General features: G+C 44.1%; 1 protein-coding gene across 9 annotated transcripts in view; it reads right to left on the reverse strand.

Annotated features, from left to right (window-relative positions):
• agtpbp1 (ATP/GTP binding carboxypeptidase 1) overlaps positions 1-21,775 on the reverse strand; it is a 399,257-nt gene that overhangs the window by 252,679 nt on the left and 124,803 nt on the right. For all 9 annotated transcript variants that reach the window (XM_067983168.1, XM_067983161.1, XM_067983160.1 and 6 more), the window contains 2 exons: positions 13,295-13,472; positions 7,621-7,715 (listed from right to left, as the gene is read on the reverse strand). In XM_067983168.1, coding sequence (XP_067839269.1) covers positions 7,621-7,715; positions 13,295-13,472 — 273 coding nt within the window. The remainder of the gene's footprint in view (positions 1-7,620; positions 7,716-13,294; positions 13,473-21,775) is intronic.

A 21,775-nucleotide genomic window follows, 5' to 3' on the forward strand; every position in this document is an offset into this window, starting at 1 on the left:
GTTGCCTGCCGGTGCCAGGGTTAAGGACATCTCCTCGCGGCTGGAAAAGAACTTGGTGCATATGGAATCCACGTAGGAACCAACGATATAGGTAGAACTAAGAATGGGGTTCTGCTGAGGGAGTTTGAGGAGCTAGGGTCTAAATTAATAAGCAGAACCTCAAAAGGTAATAATCTCTGGATTACTACCTGAGCCACATGCAAATTAGCATAGGGACAAACAGATCAGAGAGTTCAATACGTGGCTCAAAGAGTGTTGTGGGAGACAGGGGTTTCAGTTCATGGGGCACTGGCACCATACTGGGGAAAGAGGGAGCTGTTCCGTTGGGACGGGCTTCATTTAAATCAGCCTGGGACCAGCGTTCTGGTGAATCGAATAACTAGGGCTATAGATAGGGCTTTAAACTAAAAAAGGGAGGGGTGAGGTGAGGGGAAATTTAGAAATCTGACGAGAAAAGTCAAGGCAACAGAGCAGTGTGGTGATTTGGGTAAAGATAAGCAGAGTGTGGCAGGAAGGGACAGAGAGTTTCCCAATAATAGAGCATCAACAAGGTTAAAGCAGGGGAAAAAAATGGTAAAAAGGCAAAATTAAAGGCACTTTATGTGAATGCACGGAGCATTTGTAACAAGATAAATGAATTAGTTGCACAAATAGAGATAAATGGGTTTGATCTAATAGCCATTACAGAGACATGGTTGCAAAGTGACCAAGATTGGGAACTAAATATTCCAAAGTACATGATGTTCAGAAACGACAGGCAGAATGGAAAAGGAGGGGGTGTAGCCCTAACAATAAAGGATGGCATAAGGACAGTGCTGAAAAAGGATCTTGGCTCGGAAGATCAAGAAGTAGAATCAATATCGGTAGAAATAACAAGGGGCAGAAAACACAATGGGCTCAATTTTAGCGTCGGCTTTCCTGCGGGTTTCCAGCGGGGGGGGCCCCGAAAATCCCGATATCCGGTCACGTGACCGGATCGCGCCGCGATCCCGACCACTTCCGGGTTCCCCGATGACGTGCGGGGCTGCGTGCGTGGCCCCCGCTGGTGCGAATCCCGCAGGCACTTAAAGCCAGCGGGGTTCCACTTGAGAGTACTTACCTTGCTTGTTGAGGTCATTTAATGAGCTGAATCAGCTGTCAAAAGAGGAAGTGTGGGATTTCACATTCATCGCAGAGTGTTTCACACACTGGGGGAAACAGTCTCCCTCCAACCAGGCGTGTTGCAGCCAGCAGCCTGTGGCAGGTGCCAAGGTGCACTCCACGGGGGAGAGCCCTCACCCACGCAGGAGGCCACCGCGTCACATAGGGCAACCCCTGCCCCCCCCACCCCCCGCCAAGCCAGAGGACAGACCGACACGAAACCGCAGCCCCAGTCCAAGGAACCACCCACCTACCCTGCACAACCCCTCAGACCAACACCTGCCAGATGGGTGGTGCGTGGACACCCTCGGAGGACGAACAGCATGACCAGCCCCAGCAGCCTCGCAGTCCACGCCGTCCGCCGCAGAGACGTGGAGCCCCCCAACACGGTGTTGTTGCACGCCCACCTGCACAGCAGGAGGGAGGGCTGCCGCAGTGAGAGACGCATCGCAGAGGGCACTACCCTCGCCACAGGGTCCACAGACCGAGGCGCAGCTCCCTGGACATCTCCGAGCAGCAGTGCACACGGAGGCGCAGATTCGCTCGACATGTAGTCGTCGAGATCTGCAGCCTCTTTCATGCCGAGCTGCTCCTGGCTGGCCCGTGCACCAACTGCCTACCTGTCGCTGTCAAAGTCACCACTGCCCTCCACAACCTCTCCTCCGCATCCTTCCAGGGTGCAGCCGGGTACACCGCCGATGTCTCTCAGTCGTCTGCGCGGAAGAGCCCTGCAAATACACCTGCACCTACTCTGCAGTAACACGATGGGTGGCATCAGTGGTGGGTCCTCATAGTGATACCCAGGAGCGGGCATTATTGGACACAACGGACAGGATTCGCGGAGACATGGCAGTGGTGGTGCCAATATAATGTGTGATGTTTGTTGCTCTGAAATTCAATATAGGTAACACCCATGGCAAACCCTCAGACACCCTTGTGCACCCCCTTCATGCTCACGACACGTTTGCCTTACGCTGCCTACTGCACATATGAGATGCATGCCCTGTGGCTGCAGCACAGGTGGTGGCAGGTTGAGTGAGGCTGGCCGTGAGGGAGATGCACGAGAGGGTGAGTATGGGATGGAGCCATGAGATTGTATGAGGATTGGGTTGCGTGTTAGTGGCAGGATGAGTACTGGCGAGGTGAGTAGGTGGAGGTAAGATGAGGATGGGGTTTGAGTGGGTATGAAGGGCAATGTGACAGAGTAGTGTTGGCGGTGCCGAAGGAGATGTGGGGTGGGGGCAGTGTTGTGGCAGACGGAGTGTAGGGGAAAGACTTCGTGTTCTCACTGTGGCTGACCTACTGCGGTCATTGCAGCGCCTCCTGCACTGTATGCAGGTGGGCGATATGTTGGTGGCGCAGGCGACCCCCTCTGCCACCTCGAGCCAGGCCTTCTTGGTGGCAGAGGCAGGCCGCTTCCTCCCACCCGCCGGGGGGGAAGATCTCTGTCCTCCCCCTCCTCCTCACCCCATCTGATGATACCTGGGGTGAGGCATCATTAAACTGGGAGCAGCCTTCCCCCTGAGCTGCTCCATGCTGCAATTTGTTCCATTGGTTGCAGCATCTGTCAGTGGAGGACTGCCCCTTTAACTAGAGAGCCTCCAGCTGACAGATCGTACTGCGCATGCGCAGCCCGCCCGACGCGCAGACCAGCGGCGCGGACCCCAGAGGAGCAGGTAATTGATTCCTATTAGTGTGTTGCCTGCTACGATCGCGCGGGCAACCCACTAATTTCGCCCAACCCGCCGGAAACCCGCAGGCCTGGTAAAATCGAGCCCAATGTGGGAGTAGTTTATAGGCTCCCTAAAGTAGCTATACTGTTGGACAGAGTATTAATCATGAAATAATAGGAGCTTGTAACAAAGGTAATGCAGCCATCGTGGGGGACTTCAATCTTCATATAGTGTGGGCAAAGGCAGTTTGAGGACAAGTTCATGAATGCATTTGAGAGTTTTCTAGAGCAATATGTCATGGAACCAGCCAGGGAACAGGCTATTTTAGATCTTGTATTGTGTTCTGAGGCAGGTTTAATTAGTAATCTCACAGTAAAGGATCCTCTGGGGAAGAGTGATCATGGTATGATAGAATTTCACATTCAATTTGAGAGTGACTTACTTAAGTCCGAAACTAGAGTCTTCAGCTTAAATAAAGCCAATTACATAGGTATGAGGGGCGAGTTGGCTAAAGCAGATCGGGAAATTACATTAAAGGGTATGACGGGTTCAAAAGCAATGGCAAACATTTAAAGAACTATTTCAATATTCTCAACAAATACACATTCCATTGAGAAATAAAAACTCCACAGGAAAAGCGATCCTCCTGCGGCTAACTAAAGAAGTTAAGGGTAGTATTAGATTAAAAGAGGCTATAATGTTGCCCATAAGAGTAGTAAGCCTGAAGGCTGGGAGAGTTTTAGCAACCAGCAAAGGACAACTAAAAAATTGATAAAAAGGGAGAAAATAGAATATGAAAGTAAACTAGCAAGAAATATAAAACCAAATTGTAAGACCTTCGACAAGAATTTAAAAAGGAAGAGAGTAGCAAAAGTAAACGTTGGTCCCTGAGAGGCTGAGACAGGAGAAATTATAATGGGGAAATCAGAAAATGGCAGATGCATTAAACAAATATTTTGTATCTGTCTTCACAGTAGAAGACACAAAAAGCATACCAGAAATAATGGGGAACCAAAGGGCTAATGAGAGTGAGGAGCTTAAAGTAATTAATATCAGTAGAGAAAAAGTACTTGAAAAACTAATGGGACTAAAAGCCGATAAATCCCCTGGACCTGATGGTTCATACATCAGAGGGTTTTAAAAGAGGTGGCTGCAGAGATGGTGGATGCATTGGTTATGATCTTCCAAAATTCCCTAGATTCTAGAACGGTCCCAGCGGATTGAAAGGTAGCAAATGTAACCCTGCTATTCAAGAAAGGAGGGAAGAGAGAAAACAGGGAACGTTAGGCCAGTTAGCCTGACATCAGTCATCAGGAAAATGCTGGAATTCATTATTAACGAAGTGGTAACAGGGCACTGAGAACATTATAATATGATTAGGCAGAGTCAACATGGTTTTATGAAAGGGAAATAGTGTTTGACAAATCTATTAGAGTTTTTTGAGGATGTAACTAGCAGGGTAGATAAAGGGGAACCAGTGGATGTAGTACATTTGGATTTTCAAAAGGCATTCGATAAGGTGCCACATAAAAGGTTGTTACACAAGATAAGGGTTCATGGGGTTGGGGGTAACATATTAGCATGGATAGAGGATTGGTTAACGGACAGAAAACAGAGAGTAGGGAGAAACGGGTCATTTTCAGATTGGCATGCTGTAACTGGTAGGATGCCGCAAGGATCGGTGCTTGGGCTGACGATACAAAGCTAGGTGGGAAAGTAAGCTGTGAGGAGGACACAAAGAGTCTGCAAAGGGATATAGGCAGGTTGAGTGGACAAGGAGGTGGCAGATGGATTATAATGTGGGGAAATGTGAGGTTATTCACTCAGGAAGAATAGAAAAACAGAATATTTTTTAAATGGTGAGAAACTATTAAATGTTGGTGTCCAAGAGATACTTGGGTGTCCTGGTACAAGAAACACAAAAAGTTAGCATGCAGGTACAGCAAGCAATTCGGAAAGCAAATGGTATGTTGGCCTTTATTGCAAGGGGGTCGGAGTACAAGAGTAAGGAAGTCCTACTACAATTTTACAGGGCTTTGGTGAGATTACACCTGGAGTACTGTGTACAGTCTTGGTTTCCTTATCTAAGGAAGGATATACTTGCCTTAAAGGCAGGCAACAAAGGTTCACTAGGTTAATTCCTGGGATGACAGGGTTATCCTATGAGGAGAGGTTGAGTAGAATGGGCCTATATTCTATGGAGTTTAGAAGAATGAGAGGTGATCTCATTGAAACATATAAGGTCTAAGGGGGCTTGACAGGGTAGATGCTGAGAGGTTGTTTCCCCTGGCTAAAGAGTCTAGAACTAGAGGGCGTAGTCGCAGGAAAAGGGGTCAGCCATTTAAGAGTGAGATGAGGAGAAATTTCTTCACTCAGAGGGTTGTGAATCTTTGGAATTCTCTACTCCAGAGGGCTATGAATGCTGAGTTGTTGAGTATATTCAAGGCTGAGATATTTAGGTTTCTGGACTCTAGGGGAATCAAGGGATATGGGGATCGGGCAAGAAAGTGGAGTTGAGTTTAAAGATCAGCCATGAACTGATTGAATGGCGGAGCAGGCTCGAGGGGCCGGATGGCCTACTCCTGCTCCTATTTCTTATGTTCTTCTTTAAAAAAAAATGTTTTCTTCATAACAGTTTTATTTCTTAAGATTTTCAGTGATCCAACAGCATTGAAAATGTTTATGTAGTCAAACAGTGTCTGATTTTACATTTAACTACAGTTCCTACGCATTTATATTACACATTCTGCTTACTAACTAGGTTTGGAAATTTTACTGAAATTATTATGCTGAAGTTTTTTTTAAAACATTTTCTGAATAGTTAAAACAAGATGTTTCAAAATATGCATACAGCAGGTTTTCAAATTTTACAGGGAGTGTTTAAAGCATGTGATTAGAATCACCCATTGAAAAAAATGTTCCAAACGAATGCAAGCCAAGAACTCATTTCAGAAATGCCTGGAAGAGATCCACAAAACCATCCCTTATAATACGACTTAACACAAAAAAAACTGCTTTCTTTTTATGAAGGACAACGTTGTCAAGAGTAGTAAAGATAATAATTTGGGATATATTAAGTTTTTAAAAAATTAATACTTAAAGATTAAGCTTTTACATAATGATTCACTACAAGGCTCTTAATCCAGAAAATTCATTCAAATCTGGACTTGGCCACACAAGAAATGGAGACGGATATGAGTGCGATGAACTGTGTATATTGTGAAACATTCACAGTTGTCAGAAGTGAGGAATTCCGAACGAGGTACTCGTGCAATAGATGCCTGCCAATCAAAGCATTGGAGAGAATTGTTCAGGTGCTCAAGAGCCTGGTAATTGTAAAAATTTCATACAGTGGTGATAAGCATTCCAGTAGGAGTGAGAACTGAGGATAGGAAAACATAGGCCTAAAGGTAGCACAAAAGGGACATGCCAAGGAAGCACCACTGGATGGGAAGGCTGGGGTGACACAGACAATGGAGATAGTGAATGGGTCAAAATGAAAGAAGTATACGGACAATAAGATTGAGACACAGGAAATTGCATGAGGAAGAAACTGGCCCAGGAAGAAACTGGTGACAAAGCTGCAGGGCACAGTACATCTTTGACCACAGATGAGATGGTTAGATCAGAGATCAGGACAGGAGACTCAGTGCAACAGTGACAGTGAGGGACATAATGATCTGGAGATTGGTTTGCTATTTGTGCTCCAAAGACAATATACACAAAATAGTGAACTGCCTACTTGGAGCTGCACCCAGGGAGCAAATATATAGGAGCAGGTAGCAAATTGAAGCAGAGGGGATGTGAGGTAATATTAAGCGACATATTTTATGCCGCAAGACTAACAGGGAAATTGAGATAGTTAAAAACAGGCCAGTTGACAGATGCAAGAGGAACCAAGCAAAGTTAGTCAATAACTGAGAATATTTTTGTGATAAGGAGAGCTGGCACAGGAGTGATGGGCTGTATCTAAATAGTGCAAGCATCAAGAGACTTTCAGTGAACACAGAAATGGTTATTGGGCACCATTTAATCTAAATGAAGGAGATGGGCAGAGAGACCAGACTGTGTATTATAATAGAGAGAATGACAGAAGTAATCAGGACAGTGCCAAGAATGCAGCATCATAAGAAGTATCGCAACATTCAGGCGACAAGACTAGTCAATCAGAATGGGGGGTGGGGAGGGTTGGAATTAAGGAGGCAACAATCACAATAAATGCATATAAATGAGGGCAAGAAGCTTTCTAAATAAAGTGATGCAACTAGAGACATTGGTGATAACTGTTAATTACAATATTATAGGATTTAGAGACATTGATAATCCAAGATGATGGAAATGAATATAAATTGCAAGGATACACGGCACTCAGGAAGGATGGGGGTGGAGAAAACAGGAAAAATGGAGGGATTGTGTTGTATGGAACAAACATGCGGAAAAGTTAAGGTAGTCTCTCGCCAGTACTATAGGAAAAGCCATGGTATGAATTTTTAAAATCCTTTTTATGTCTCTTTAACGCCTCACTAATCCTTTAGATAATCTAAAAGCTTTCTATTAAGTATTTTGCAAATCAATCATATTAATTCCATCTCTGTTAATTCTCTCTCCTTTTTCCTCTATTTTTCCAATCTTACTAAAATGCCTGCATTTCTTTTAGAGTACTGTTCCAGTGAACAGTGCACATCCAAAACATCACAACCTCTAATTTATTTTACTCTCATTTTTGCCAAACCTGATGCACCTTAAAGGTAAAATAGTTCATTCTTCCTAGAATTAGTGTAACTTGTAAACAAAGTGAGTCCAGCACCTTCTTGTTTTCATCTTTTTCTTCATCTTCATTTTCATTGTCTGTTTCTACTTCAGTGTCATCAGCGTCATCACTTTCATCCACAACATCATCAACTAAAACAAAAAAAGTTTTAAAAACGTCAGCTGAACCCTAACCAACGATGTGGAGATTTGTTAAGAAATTTCAGTCAAGGCCATTGGTTTAGAACCTTTTAATACTCAACTTAAAAGGTGCTAATACTAGTTAGTTAATTCTTGTAATTAACATTTAATTTTTATAAATGTTGGGCTTCTCGCTATGGTACATTTGTCACTATTATTTGGAACAACTATCTGTAACCATCATTAGAATGACTGTCTGATTGGCCCAATGATCATTCTAACTAAACTTATTGTATTATGTCTGCTTTATGCCATCCCCTAGTTCTACTTTTCACCGAGAAACATGCTTCTTCTAGTTCCCAGGAGACTCAAAAAATGTCATGGTTGGTTCTCAAACTTACAATTTTGTCACATCAAAGTTTCTAAATTATAATATTTTACAATTCTCCCTTCAAAAAAAATTATTTTTGTTGTTACTCAGTATGTTTCTTTTTCACATTGTCCTGTGATTATTTTACTATTATTTCATTAACTATGACATATGTCAAATTGTAACGGCATAAAATCAAATGGTATATTTGTAACCCTCTGCTATTCAAACATTTTTGGAACTTCCATTACTTTTGAAGGGAGTCCAGTCATTTCTGAACACTTCAATTGGAAAAAAGGGATTCCATTCTACCAGTAACAATACTGTGCAACAAACAAATCATGCTTGAAATATCATCCCTGTCCTTTAGAGAATTCTAAATTTTTGCAGCTAAGATGGAGATACTCTTATCGTGTGCATTATTTATAAATATCGTGATATGGTCTCCCTCTGCTACTGCATGTAAATCACAGAACAGGGAAACGGCAGTGAAATTAATGCCACTAAAAACTTACTTTTGAGTATCTTGATCCCAATTCCAAAAACGTTAGAAAAGGACTGCATTTCATGAATAGAACAGTTTGTTAATAACTGAAGGCACTTTACTCCTTGTATATAGAATACTTGAAATCAAGATATATAATTGGGAGACATACCAAGTCTGGGCCTGCATGTGACCACATTACATAGTTGACCCTTAACACCCTCTGAAGTGGCCTAGCAAGCCACTCAGTTGTAAAAAAATTACTTGAAGGAGAAGGCAAGTAGGGATGGTCAACTAATTGCAGCCTTGCCAGCATCACCCACATCCCGAGAACAAAAGAAAATGTACCAGCAGTGAACATTGTGAAGCTATTTGGAACTAATGAACCACCAATTTTTTTTTGGAGTGGGGAAGAGGAGATATATAAAGACTACAAATTAAGTATTTACATATATATTATGAAAATTTGTTAAAGGGTTAATTCTTGAAGTTATCTTTCCCCCAAGTTGATTATTCTAGTTGATCAAGCTACCAGACATATGCAATGCGCTGTCCACAGTATATAATTTTATGTTGTTTATTCTCAAACATTCAGTTTCTCCATTGATTGATTGGGAAGGAGAATTTTAAATTTGTGATAAGCTTTAACAAGTTAAAAATAGGGGAAAATGGGAGAGAAGACATCACATAATAGCAGGATGAGGGTTCACATGGTTGAATTCCTCAAATCCACATTACCCTATGGGGAGGCTAGAGCAAAGGGCAGGGACACCCCTGCATGGGGGGAAAAAACAGAAGGACTGAATATCCTGTGGTGCTCTTAGCATAGCTACAGAACAGGCGGCTACATGGTATCTTGGCCAAGGAAGGCACATGCCCGGGAATAGGAAACAGGAGAGAAATATCATAAAGAACAATATATTAGATCTAGTAGTGGAGCATTCTAGCCTTCACTTAGTAATTTGAAATACTGATCTGATCCCAGATTCTTCACCCCACAACCATTCCTGGTATTATTCAGCTCCACTCCTTCAATTCCACTACACAATTCCATTGTCAAAATTAACTTAACATAAAATGAATTAATCTAGTCATAATTTAATAACACTAATTTAGGCAGAATTAAGTAAAAGATGTATGTGAATGCAAAATTCTATTCCCATCATTATTTCTATCATTGATAGACCAGCCTTCTTGCTGGTTCTTTGGCAGGGGTGGTGGGGGGGGGGGAGGAAGAGACAAAAGAAATGATTGTTTAACTGTTTGCCTGTTATCAGAGAACTGTCAGGATAAGTGCAATCATTTTGGAATACTAACCTGTCTGCACTGCCAGAGAACAGACTCTGCATCTTATTGCAGGCAGCTATCTATCAAACTGAGTTACAGATACTGTAATTGCAGGATCAGTAGCAGTGATTATACAACAGGGTCATTAGACATTACTGAATCAAAACTCAACAGAATCACCCATTTCTAGATATGGGACCCATTTCTATGGAAGCCCATTGTATAAGATAGATGCCAATTGTATATAGACAGAATTAGTACATACACAAAACCACACATTTACCAGAAAACTATCTGTTTATCTGAGACAGCAGAGATTAATCCCATTCTAGAATTACACAAAAAGAAATGCAACTTCTGAATAGCCCACTCCTCCTACTTCTAGCCTTGGGTACGGTAGCATAGTGGTTATGTTGCTGGACTAGTAATCCAGAGGCCTGGACTAATAATCCGGAGTCATGAGTTCAAATCCCGCCGCGGCAGCTAGGGAATTTAAATTCAATTAATTAAAAATTCAATTAATTAAATAAAATCTGGAATTAAAATACTAGTATCAGTAATGGTGGTCATGAAATGACCGGATTGTCGTAAAAACACATCTGGTTCACTAATGTCCATTAGGGAAGGAAACCTGCCGTCCTTACCCGGTCTGGCCGATATGTGACTCCAGACCGACAGCAATGTGGTTGATTCTTAACTGCCCTCTGAAATGGCCGAGCAAGCTACTCAGTTGTAAAATCGCGCTAAAAAAAGTCACAAGAAGAATAAAACCGGACGGGCCACCCGGCATCGGACCACTAGGCACCGGACACGACAACGGCAAACCAAGCCCGGTCGACCCTGCAAAATCCTCCTCACTAACATCTGGGGACTTGTGCCAAAATTGGGAGATCTGTCCCACAGACGAGTCAAGCAACAGCCTGACATAGCCATACTCACAGAATCATAACATTCAGCCAACGTCCCGGACTGTTCCATCACCACCCCTGGGTATGTCCTGTCCCACCGGCAGGACAGACCCACCAGAGGTGGCGGTACAGTGATATACAGTCAGGAGGGAATGGCCCTGGGATTCCTCAACATTGACTCTGGACCCCATGAAATCTCATGGCATCAGGTCAAACATGGGCAAGGAAACCTCCCGTTGATTACCACCTACCGCCCTCCCTCAGCTGATGAATCAGTCCTCCTCAATGTTGAACACCACTTGGAGGAAGCACTGAGGGTAGCTAGGGCACAGAATGTACTCTGGGTGGGGGACTTCAATGTCCATCACCAAGTGTGGCTCGGTAGCACCACCAATGACCGAGCTGGCCGAGTCCTGAAGGACGTAGCTGCCAGACTGGGCCTGCGGCAGGTGGTGAGCGAACCAACAAGAGGGAAAAACTTACTTGACCTCGTCCTCACCAATCTACCTGTCGTAAATGCATCTGTCCATGACAGTATTGGTAGGAGTGACCACCGCACAGTCCTCGTGGAGATGAAGTCCCGTCTTCACAGTGAGGGCACTATCCAACGTGTTGTGTGGCACTACCATCGTGCTAAATGGGATAGATTCAGAACAGATCTAGCAGCTCAAAACTTTGCATCCATGAGGCGCTGTGGGCCATCAGCAGCAGCAGAATTGTATTCCAGCACAATCTGTAACCTCATGGCCCGGCATATTCCTCACTCTACCATTACCAACAAGCCAGGGGATCAACCCTGGTTCAATGAAGAGTGTAGAAGAGCATGCCAAGAGCAGCACCAGGCGTACCTAAAAATGAGGTGCCAACCTGATGAAGCTACAACACAGGACTACATGCATGCTAAACAGCGGAAGCAACATGCTATAGACAGAGCTAAGCGATTCCACAACCAACGGATCAGATCAAAGCTCTGCAGTCCTGCCACATCCAGTCGTGAATGGTGGTGGACAATTAAACAACTAACGGAGGTGGCGGCTCTGCAAACATCCCCATCCTCAATAATGGCGGAGTCCAGCACGTGAGTGCAAAAGACAAGGCTGAAGCGTTTGCAACCATCTTCAGCCAGAAGTGCCGAGTGGATGATCCATCTCGGCCTCCTCCCGATATCCCCACCATCACAGAAGCCAGTCTTCAGGCAATTCGATTCACTCCACGTGATACCAAGAAACGGCTGAGTGCACTGGATACAGCAAAGGCTATGGGCCCCGACAACATCCTGGCTGTCGTGCTGAAGACTTGTGCTCCAGAACTAGCTGCGCCTCTAGCCAAGCTGTTCCAGTACAGCTACAACACTGGTATCTACCCGACAATGTGGAAAATTGCCCAGGTATGTCCTGTCCACAAAAAGCAGGACAAATCCAATCCGGCCAATTACCGCCCCATCAGTCGACTCTCAATTATCAGCAAAGCGATGGAAGGTGTCGCGCCAGACAAGTGCCAGGCAATGACCATCTCCAACAAGAGAGAGTCCAATCACCTCCCCTTGACATTCAACGGCATTAGCATCGCCGAATCCCCCACCATCAACATCCTGGGGGTCACCATTGACCAGAAACTTAACTGGACCAGCCATATAAATACTGTGGCTACAAGAGCAGGTCAGAGGCTGGGTATTCTGTGACGAGTGACTCACCTCCTGACTCCCCAAAGCCTTTCCACCATCTACAAGGCACAAGTCAGGAGTGTGATGGAATACTCTCCACTTGCCTGGATGAGTGCAGCTCCAACAACACTCAAGAAGCTTGACACCATCCAGGACAAAGCAACCCGCTTGATTGGCACCCCATACACCACCCGAAACATTCACTCCCTTCACCACCGGCGCACTGTGGCTGCAGTGTGTACCATCCACAGGATGCACTGCAGCAACTCGCCAAGGCTTCTTCGACAGCACCTCCCAAACCCGCGACGTCTACCACCTAGAAGGACAAGAGCAGCAGGCGCATGGGAACAGCACCACCTGCACGTTCCCCTCCAAGTCACACACCATCCCGACTTGGAAATATATCGTCGTTCCTTCATCGTCGCTGGGTCAAAATCCTGGAACTCCCTTCCTAACAGCACTGTGGGAGAACCTTCACCACACGGACTGCAGCGGTTCAAGAAGGCAGCTCACCACCACCTTCTCAAGGGCAATTAGGGATGGGCAATAAATGCCGGCCTTGCCAGCGACGCCCACATCCCATGAATGAATGAGAAAAAGCTCAAGGTGGATGTGATCAAAACTGTTGCCATTCCTAGAGAAAACTACAGCAACTTAATATTTTGGGTAACCATCTTCCTGAGTTATTTGTCCAGAATGAGACTAACGTTCATCTTATTTCTCTGAGTGAATGGAATGTGTTTTGGGGGAGTGCAGCTTTGCTCCCCACCCCACTATGACTGTACATCTTGTATATGCATTTGCATTCACTTCTTATATACTGTTTGTTCGCTTTCATTTTTGGTTTGGGGAAGGGTGTTGAGAATTCTGAAAACCTACCTTCAGGAGCTAAATTATAGAGTTGAGCTACAGGACCACTTGTTGGGATTACTGGCAACTGGAAGTGGTAGACACTTTTAATGGTTGGAATGGGTAGACGATTTTTGGGGAAACATTTTCTCATGATGAGACTAGAGATATTGACCAGAGGATCCAGGGTTCTCACTGAAAGGCAATCCTGAAAAATAAAATGCAGGAAAAAATTGGAGTTTGCAGATTCTGTATCACATCTCTCTTTAAAGAATTACAGTACTGTATTAAGTTCATTGGTTCATGAAAGACGAAGCAAACACATTTGTTTAACATGCCTGTTAAATGTGTTAGCACAAAGCTTTGTTATTCAAAATACAAAACTTCAATAATAACTTTTTTTTAAACTTTAAGTGATTTCATAGAATCATAGAAGTTTACAACATGGAAACAGGCCCTTCGGCCCAACATGTCCATGTCGCCCAGTTTATACCACTAAGCTAGTCCCAATTGCCTGCACTTGGCCCATATCCCTCTATACCCATCTTACCCATGTAACTGTCCAAATGCTTTTTAAAAGACAAAATTGTACCCGCCTCTACTACTGCCTCTGGCAGCTCGTTCCAGACACTCACCACCCTTTGAGTGAAAAAATTGCCCCTCTGGACCCTTTTGTATCTCTCCCCTCTCACCTTAAATCTATGCCCCCTCATTATAGACTCCCCTACCTTTGGGAAAAGATTTTGACTATCTACCTTATCTATGCCCCTCATTATTTTATAGACTTCTATAAGATCACCCCTCAACCTCCTACTCTCCAGGGAAAAAAGTCCCAGTCTATCTAACCTCTCCCTATAAGTCAAACCATCAAGTCCCGGCAGCATCCCAGTAAATCTTTTCTGCACTCTTTCTAGTTTAATAATATCCTTTCTATAATAGGGTGACCAGAACTGTACACAGTATTCCAAGTGTGGCCTAACTAATGTCTTGTACAACTTCAACAAGACATCCCAACTCCTGTATTCAATGTTCTGACCAATGAAACCAAGCAAGCTGAATGCCTTCTTCACCACCCTATCCACCTGTGACTCCACTTTCAAGGAGCTATGAACCTGTACTCCTAGATCTCTTTGTTCTATAACTCTCCCCAATGCCCTACCATTAACGGAGTAGGTCCTGGCCCGATTCGATCTCCCAAAATGCATCACCTCACATTTATCTAAATTAAACTCCATCTGCCATTCATCGGCCCACTGGCCCAATTTATCAAGATCCCGTTGCAATCCTAGATAACCTTCTTCACTGTCCACAATGCCACCAATCTTGGTGTCATCTGCAAACTTACTAACCATGCCTCCTAAATTCTCATCCAAATCATTAATATAAATAACAAATAACAGCGGACCCAGCACCGATCCCTGAGGCACACCGCTGGTCACAGGCCTCCAATTTGAAAAACAACCCTCGACAACCACCCTCTGTCTTCTGTCGTCAAGCCAATGTTGTATCCAATTGGCTACCTCACCTTGGATCCCGTGAGATTTAACCTTATGTAACAACCTACCATGCGGTACCTTGTCAAAGGCTTTGCTAAAGTCCATGTAGACCACGTCCACTGCACAGCCCTCATCTATCTTCTTGGTTACCCCTTCAAAAAACTCAATCAAATTCGTGAGACATGATTTTCCTCTCACAAAACCATGCTGACTGTTCCTAATCAGTCCCTGCCTCTCCAAATGCCCGTAGATCCTGTCTCTCAGAATACCCTCTAACAACTTACCCACTACAGATGTCAGGCTCACCGGTCTGTAGTTCCCAGGCTTTTCCCGGCCGTCCTTCTTAAACAAAGGCACAACATTTGCTACCCTCCAATCTTCAGGCACCTCACCTGTAGCGGTGGATGATTCAAATATCTCTGCTAGGGGACCCGCAATTTCCTCCCTAACCTCCCATAACGTCCTGGGATACATTTCATCAGGTCCCAGAGATTTATCTACCTTGATGCGCGTTAAGACTTCCAGCACCTCCCTCTCTGTAATGTGTACACTCCTCAAGACATCACTATTTATTTCCCCAAGTTCCCTAACATCCATGCCTTTCTCAACCGTAAATACCGATGCGAAATATTCATTTAGGATCTCACCCATCTCTTGTGGTTCCGCACATAGATGACCTTGTTGATCCTTCAGAGGCCCTACTTTCTCCCTAGTTACTCTTTTGCCCTTTATGTATTTGTAGAAGCTCTTTGGATTCACCTTTGCCTTATCTGCCAAAGCAATCTCATGTCCCCTTTTTGCCCTCCTGATTTCTCTCTTAACTCTACTCCGGCAATCTCTATACTCTTCAAGGGATCCACTTGATCCCAGCTGCCTATGCATGTCATATGCCTCCTTCTTCTTTCTGACCAGGGCCTCAATCTCCTGAGTCATCCAAGGTTCCCTACTTCTACCAGCCTTGCCCTTTACTTTATAAGGAATGTGCTTACCCTGAACCCTGGTTAACACATTTTTGAAGGACTCCCACTTACCAGACGTCCCTTTGCCTGCCAACAGACTCTCCCAATCAACTTCTGAAAGTTCCTGTCTAATACCATCAAAATTGGCCTTTCCCCAATTTAGAATTTTAACTTTTGGGCCAGACCCATCAATCTCCATAGCTATCTTAAAACTAATGGAATTATGATCACTGGTCCCAAAGTGATCCCTCACTAACACTTATGTCACCTGCCCTTCCTTATTTCCCAAGTGGAGGTCAAGTTTTGCCCCCTCTCTAGTCGGGCCATCCACATACTGAATGAGAAATTCCTCCTGAATACACTCAACAAATTTCTCTCCATCCAAGCCCCTAATGCTATGGCTGTCCCAGTCAATGTTGGGAAAGTTAAAGTCCCCTACTATTACCACCCTATTTTTCTTGCAGCTGTCTGTAATCTCCTTACATATTTGCTCCTCAATTTCCCGTTGACTATTTGGGGGTCTGTAGTACAATCCTATCAACGTGATCTCTCCCTTCTTATTTTTCAGTTCTACCCATATCGACTCCGTGGGCGAACCCTCGGATATATCCTCTCACTACTGCCGTGATGTTTTCCCTAATCAAGAACGCAAATCCCCCTCCTCTCTTACCTCCTGCTCTATCTTTCCTATAGCATCTGTACCCTGGAATATTTAGCTGCCAGTCTTGCCCCTCCCTTAGCCATGTTTCAGTAATAGCTATAACATCCCAGTCCCATGTACCCATCCATGCCCTGAGTTCATCTGCCTTGCCCATCAGACTTCTTGCATTGAAATAAATGCAGTTTAATCTAGACTTCCCTTGATCTTTGCCGTGCTTTCTCAGACCATTTGTCAGGTCATGTTTTGTACACTCTCCCTTACTGCCTTTTGTTTCTGTCACCACTTTACTTCCCACTGACTTCCTGCATCGATTCCCATCCCCCTGCCACTTTAGTTTAAACCCTCCCCAACAGCACTAGCAAACACTCCCCCTAGGACATTGGTTCCAGTCCTGCCCAGATGCAGACCGTCCAATTTGTACTGGTCCCACCTCCCCCAGAACCGGTTCCAATGTCCCAGGTCCTAGCTATCCTGTCATTCCTACTCTGACTAGCCCGTGGCACTGGTAGCAATCCTGAGATTACTACCTTTGAGGTCCTACTTTTTAGTTTAACTCCTAACTCCCTAAATTCAGCTTGTAGGACCTCATCCCGTTTTTTACCTATATCGTTGGTGCCTATATGCACCACGACAACTGGCTGTTCACCCTCCCCCTCCAGAATGTTCTGCAGCCGCTCCGAGACATCCCTGACCCTTGCACCAGGGAGGCAACATACCATCCTGGAGTCTCGGTTGCGTCCGCAGAAACGCCTGTCTATTCCCCTTACAATCGAGTCCCCTATCACTATAGCTCTGCCACTCTTTTTCCTGCCCTGGAGTACTTTATTTTTCAAATGCAATCCCTGCAGTATATATATATATGCAATAAAAGAAAATATATGTACCAGTGAAGAAGATTACAATGTAATGAAAGGAATGAAGGACTTTTCCTAACATTGTAACTACAGATAAACAGCCGAATGGTTCAACATAAATCTTCTTCGTCAATAGTTAAATCTTCATTGATTTGCAGCCTCATGAGCAACGCGGAATAGATTCCTCAGTCAACGTATAATGTAGTGTCGAACTAACCCATACAGACCCCAAGAAGCTCTCAGGTTTTGTAAAGTTAGCCGACCTCAGCCAGAGTGGTAACAGGGACAAATAACGTTGACTTCAGCTCCCCTTGGCTAAGGAGGAATGAAAAATAAGCTGGGCATAGTTCAAGCTCTTGAATGCTTTCCATTTACAACCGACTGGAAGTGCATTGGTGGTCTTTCTTTGCTGTCAGGGTCTTCAGCTCCGAGTGAGGACAGAGTGAAATATTTTGCTGAGATACCAGCTACAGCTACGGCACTCACTGCGCAGCGCCATATAAAGAAAGACTATTTGGGCCAGGTAACAAAGGGCTGTTAGCATCCATGGAATCATATCCAACCTTAAGGCAGGACCTGCTCCTCTGAGCCCCAGAACAAAATGTAGAGTGGCACGTTGTCAACTCTTAAATTGGCCTTGCTGGAAATTTACGTTGGCGCAGATGCTATTTTATTTACATCACTCAATTTTTTCATAGCGAATTATGAATTCTTGAGCTCAGCCACAAAAAATCAAAAGCAAATATAGGCTTATAGGAGAAAGTCATGCAAGTAGTAATTGGTGCATGAAAGTTTCAACTAGAATATATCCTGCTGCCCTAGGAATAAGGGAAAGATTTTCTGATATGAGTGTTAAAAGTGACGAGAACACAGAGCAGCGAGTGAACTATACCGACCTTCAGTAATTTTCAAAGTCTTTCCTAGTTGTTTATTCAAAGGAAACTTCTAGCTCATATTCGGCTTAGCTTTGGAAAGTTGCCAAAGGACAGGAAATTGTGTGCGTGAGCAGCCCTAAAGGAATCAAGCCAAAACTTAAATGGTTGAAGCCACTATTGTTTTTTTTGGCTTGTCCCAGATATCTCTCTTAGCGCCAAAGTTCAATTTTGTAAGCAATCCCTTGCTTCTTATGAATCAGAGTGTGGCGTTACATTGACAATGAGGTAGATTTCAATTAAATGAAAATCGAGCAGGTTCTACAACAGACGAGCAATCTGCTCCACCAGATTACCATCCAGACGGTGAAGATGAAAATCTGCCCCAATATCTAGTGGTGTGGTGCTGCCCTGGGGCTGAACAGAAACCCTCATTAACATAATTAGCTCAATTCTCTTGTGTTCTCTTAGTTTCAGATAGCAGACGAATAAACTCTATCAGGCCTAGGCTATAAACAACAAGTAATAAGTAGAAAATCGATATAGAAGATTTCAGCTGATTACAGACCTTTTAAATGACATGTACTCGAGTACAGAAGTAACAGAAGACGCAACTAATTTTTTTTAGGAATACGAAAGCTGGATCGGAGTCCATAACATAACTTATACATAAAGTTTTATCCATAAACATGGAGCCTCATCCTCTATCCTGATGAACTCAGAAGAACTGAAAGCACGCTGACTGAGATCTACCTCTTGTTCCCGCTAAAGTTCAAAACTGGGATACAGGAAATCAAAAGAGGTCTTCCACAGTTCGACAAAGCTTATGAAATTGAGATGATAGTTTCCAGCTCCACCCAAAGGCAAGAACGAAGCCCATTACTTTCAAATGATTATTTTTATGTCAAAACATGAAATCTCTGTTTAGTAAAATAGTTGCTACTTTCTTTGCAATCAAAATGCATTTGCATATGAATAATTCCCCTGAAATGACATTTTGTTATAGCAATGTGCATCCTTTTTAACATGTCAAAAACAAGTTAGCAGAAAGACTCAAGCAACAGAGATTTTCTCCCAGCACACAGTAACCCAATTTGAAGTGACCATAATAAAATCCATCTATTTTTAGTATTTATGATTTGAACTGTGACATAATGACTGTCACGGTTGTACGGGAAGAAAAACTGTTCCAGCCTTCCCAAAGGTTGAAATTTTAAGTGTACTTCTTAGCCTTCCCAAAGTGACTGGCAAAATCCAAAGGAATGTAAATTAACCTGGAGGTAGGAAACAAGAGCCTGTTACCAAGTGATGAAGCAAAGTAGCACCCAAACCCCGTTTGTTGACTGGTAAAGTGAATGTGCTGCTGCGCGAGGCGGGTGCAAGAATGGTTTACCCAGCTTGGCACTCCAGGGCATCTTCCCCAGAAGACAGCAGTGCAGCACACCCAGCAGGAGGCAGCAGCCAGGATCAACGCTGTGTAGTCCACACTTACAAATAAAACTGACTGGTAAAAGGCACATTTTAAGGAAGCTGCCAAAGTAAGACTTGCCAACAGATGTCCCAAGTATGCATGCCATAAAATGTTTCTTATCAACCTCTACTGCTGGACTATGCCAAACCTACATACAACCGTACATCTCTTTTATTGCTCTGCATACATACCCAGACGACAGCAAAACCACGTTAGGCCAGTCTAAAAGGCCTGTCAAAGACTGACTTCAAAGCTAAAGGGGCACAGATCCGGCTATATGGATCTGAGCCAGAATTCCCTATTCCTGCACTATTGGCCATAAATGGAAACATACCCTGAAGTCTCTTTAAACAGGGCTAATGCAAGCTCTTTTAGATTTGTTACTTGCTTTTTGTGAAGCGAGATAAGCATTGCATGATTGGATTACAGAACTTTTTGTTAAGGAGCTATTTAGCTACGTGGGAAGCGTGAAAGGATTTTTGGCCCAGAATTTGATGGAGCGGGGCATCTCGTGGCGTCCCCCGTTTGTTAGATCGTTTTTCTCACCCTTCAACTTAAAAAAATTTAGTGTCACAAGTTGCTGGAAGTGTGAGGTCAATAGGGCATCTGGGACCTTGGTGAACGACGGGACCAACAGTGTATCTCATTAACCAATTAGAATTAAGGATAAAGAAACCTGTACAAACATGACGGGTTACACCCGAGCAGGACCGGGACCAATGTCCTCGCGGGGGTGTTTGCTAGTGCTGTTGGGGAAGATTTAAACTAGAGTGGCAGGGGGATGGGAACCTGAGCGGGGAGTCAGAAGAGAATAAAGTGAGAGCAGCAAGAGAGGGGAAGACCCAGGGAAAATCTACAATCATAGAATCATAGAAGTTTACAACATGGAAACAGGCCCTTCGGCCCAACATGTCCATGTCGCCCAGTTGATACCACTACGCTAGTCCCAGTTGCCTGCATTTGGCCCATATCCCTCTATACCCATCTTACCCATGTAACTGTCCAAATGCTTTTTAAAAGACAAAATTGTACCCGTCTCTACTACTGCCTCTGGCAGCTCGTTCCAGATACTCACCACCCTTTGAGTGAAAAAATTGCCCCTCTGGATCCTTTTGTATCTCTCCCCTCTCACCTTAAATCTATGCCCCCTCGTTATAGACTCCCCTACCTTTGGGAAAAGATTTTGACTATCTACCTTATCTATGCCCCTCATTATTTTATAGACTTCTATAAGATCACCCCTCAACCTCCTACTCTCCAGGGAAAAAAGTCCCAGTCTATCTAACCTCTCCCTATAAGTCAAACCATCAAGTCCCGGCAGCATCCCAGTAAATCTTTTCTGCACTCTTTCTAGTTTAATAATATTCTTTCTATAATAGGGTGACCAGAACTGTACACAGTATTCCAAGTGTGGCCTAACTAATGTCTTGTACAACTTCAACAAGACATCCCAACTCCTGTATTCAATGTTCTGACCAATGAAACCAAGCATGCTGAATGCCTTCTTCACCACCCTATCCACCTGTGACTCCACTTTCAAGGAGCTATGAACCTGTACTCCTAGATCTCTTTGTTCTATAACTCTCCCCAATGCCCTACCATTAACAGAGTAGGTCCTGGCCCGATTCGATCTCCCAAAATGCATCACCTCACATTTATCTAAATTAAACTCCATCTGCCATTCATCGGCCCACTGGCCCAATTTATCAAGATCCCGTTGCAATCCTAGATAACCTTCTTCACTGTCCACAATGCCACCAATCTTGGTGTCATCTGCAAACTTACTAACCATGCCTCCTAAATTCTCATCCAAATCATTAATATAAATAACAAATAACAGCGGACCCAGCACCGATCCGAGGCACACCGCTGGTCACAGGCCTCCAGTTTGAAAAACAACCCTCGACAACTACCCTCTGTCTTCTGCCGTCAATACAATTTTGTATCCAATTGGCTACCTCAACTTGGATCCCGTGAGACCTAACCTTATGTAACAACCTACCATGCGGTACCTTGTCAAAGGCTTTGCTAAAGTCCATGTAGACCACGTCCACTGCACAGCCCTCATCTATCTTCTTGGTTACCCCTTCAAAAAACTCAATCAAATTCGTGAGACATGATTTTCCTCTCACAAAACCATGCTGACTGTTCCTAATCAGTCCCTGCCTCTCCAAATGCCCGTAGATCCTGTCTCTCAG

The sequence above is a fragment of the Heptranchias perlo genome, chromosome 4 (assembly GCF_035084215.1).
Source record: "Heptranchias perlo isolate sHepPer1 chromosome 4, sHepPer1.hap1, whole genome shotgun sequence".
NCBI classification, from domain to species: domain Eukaryota; kingdom Metazoa; phylum Chordata; class Chondrichthyes; order Hexanchiformes; family Hexanchidae; genus Heptranchias; species Heptranchias perlo.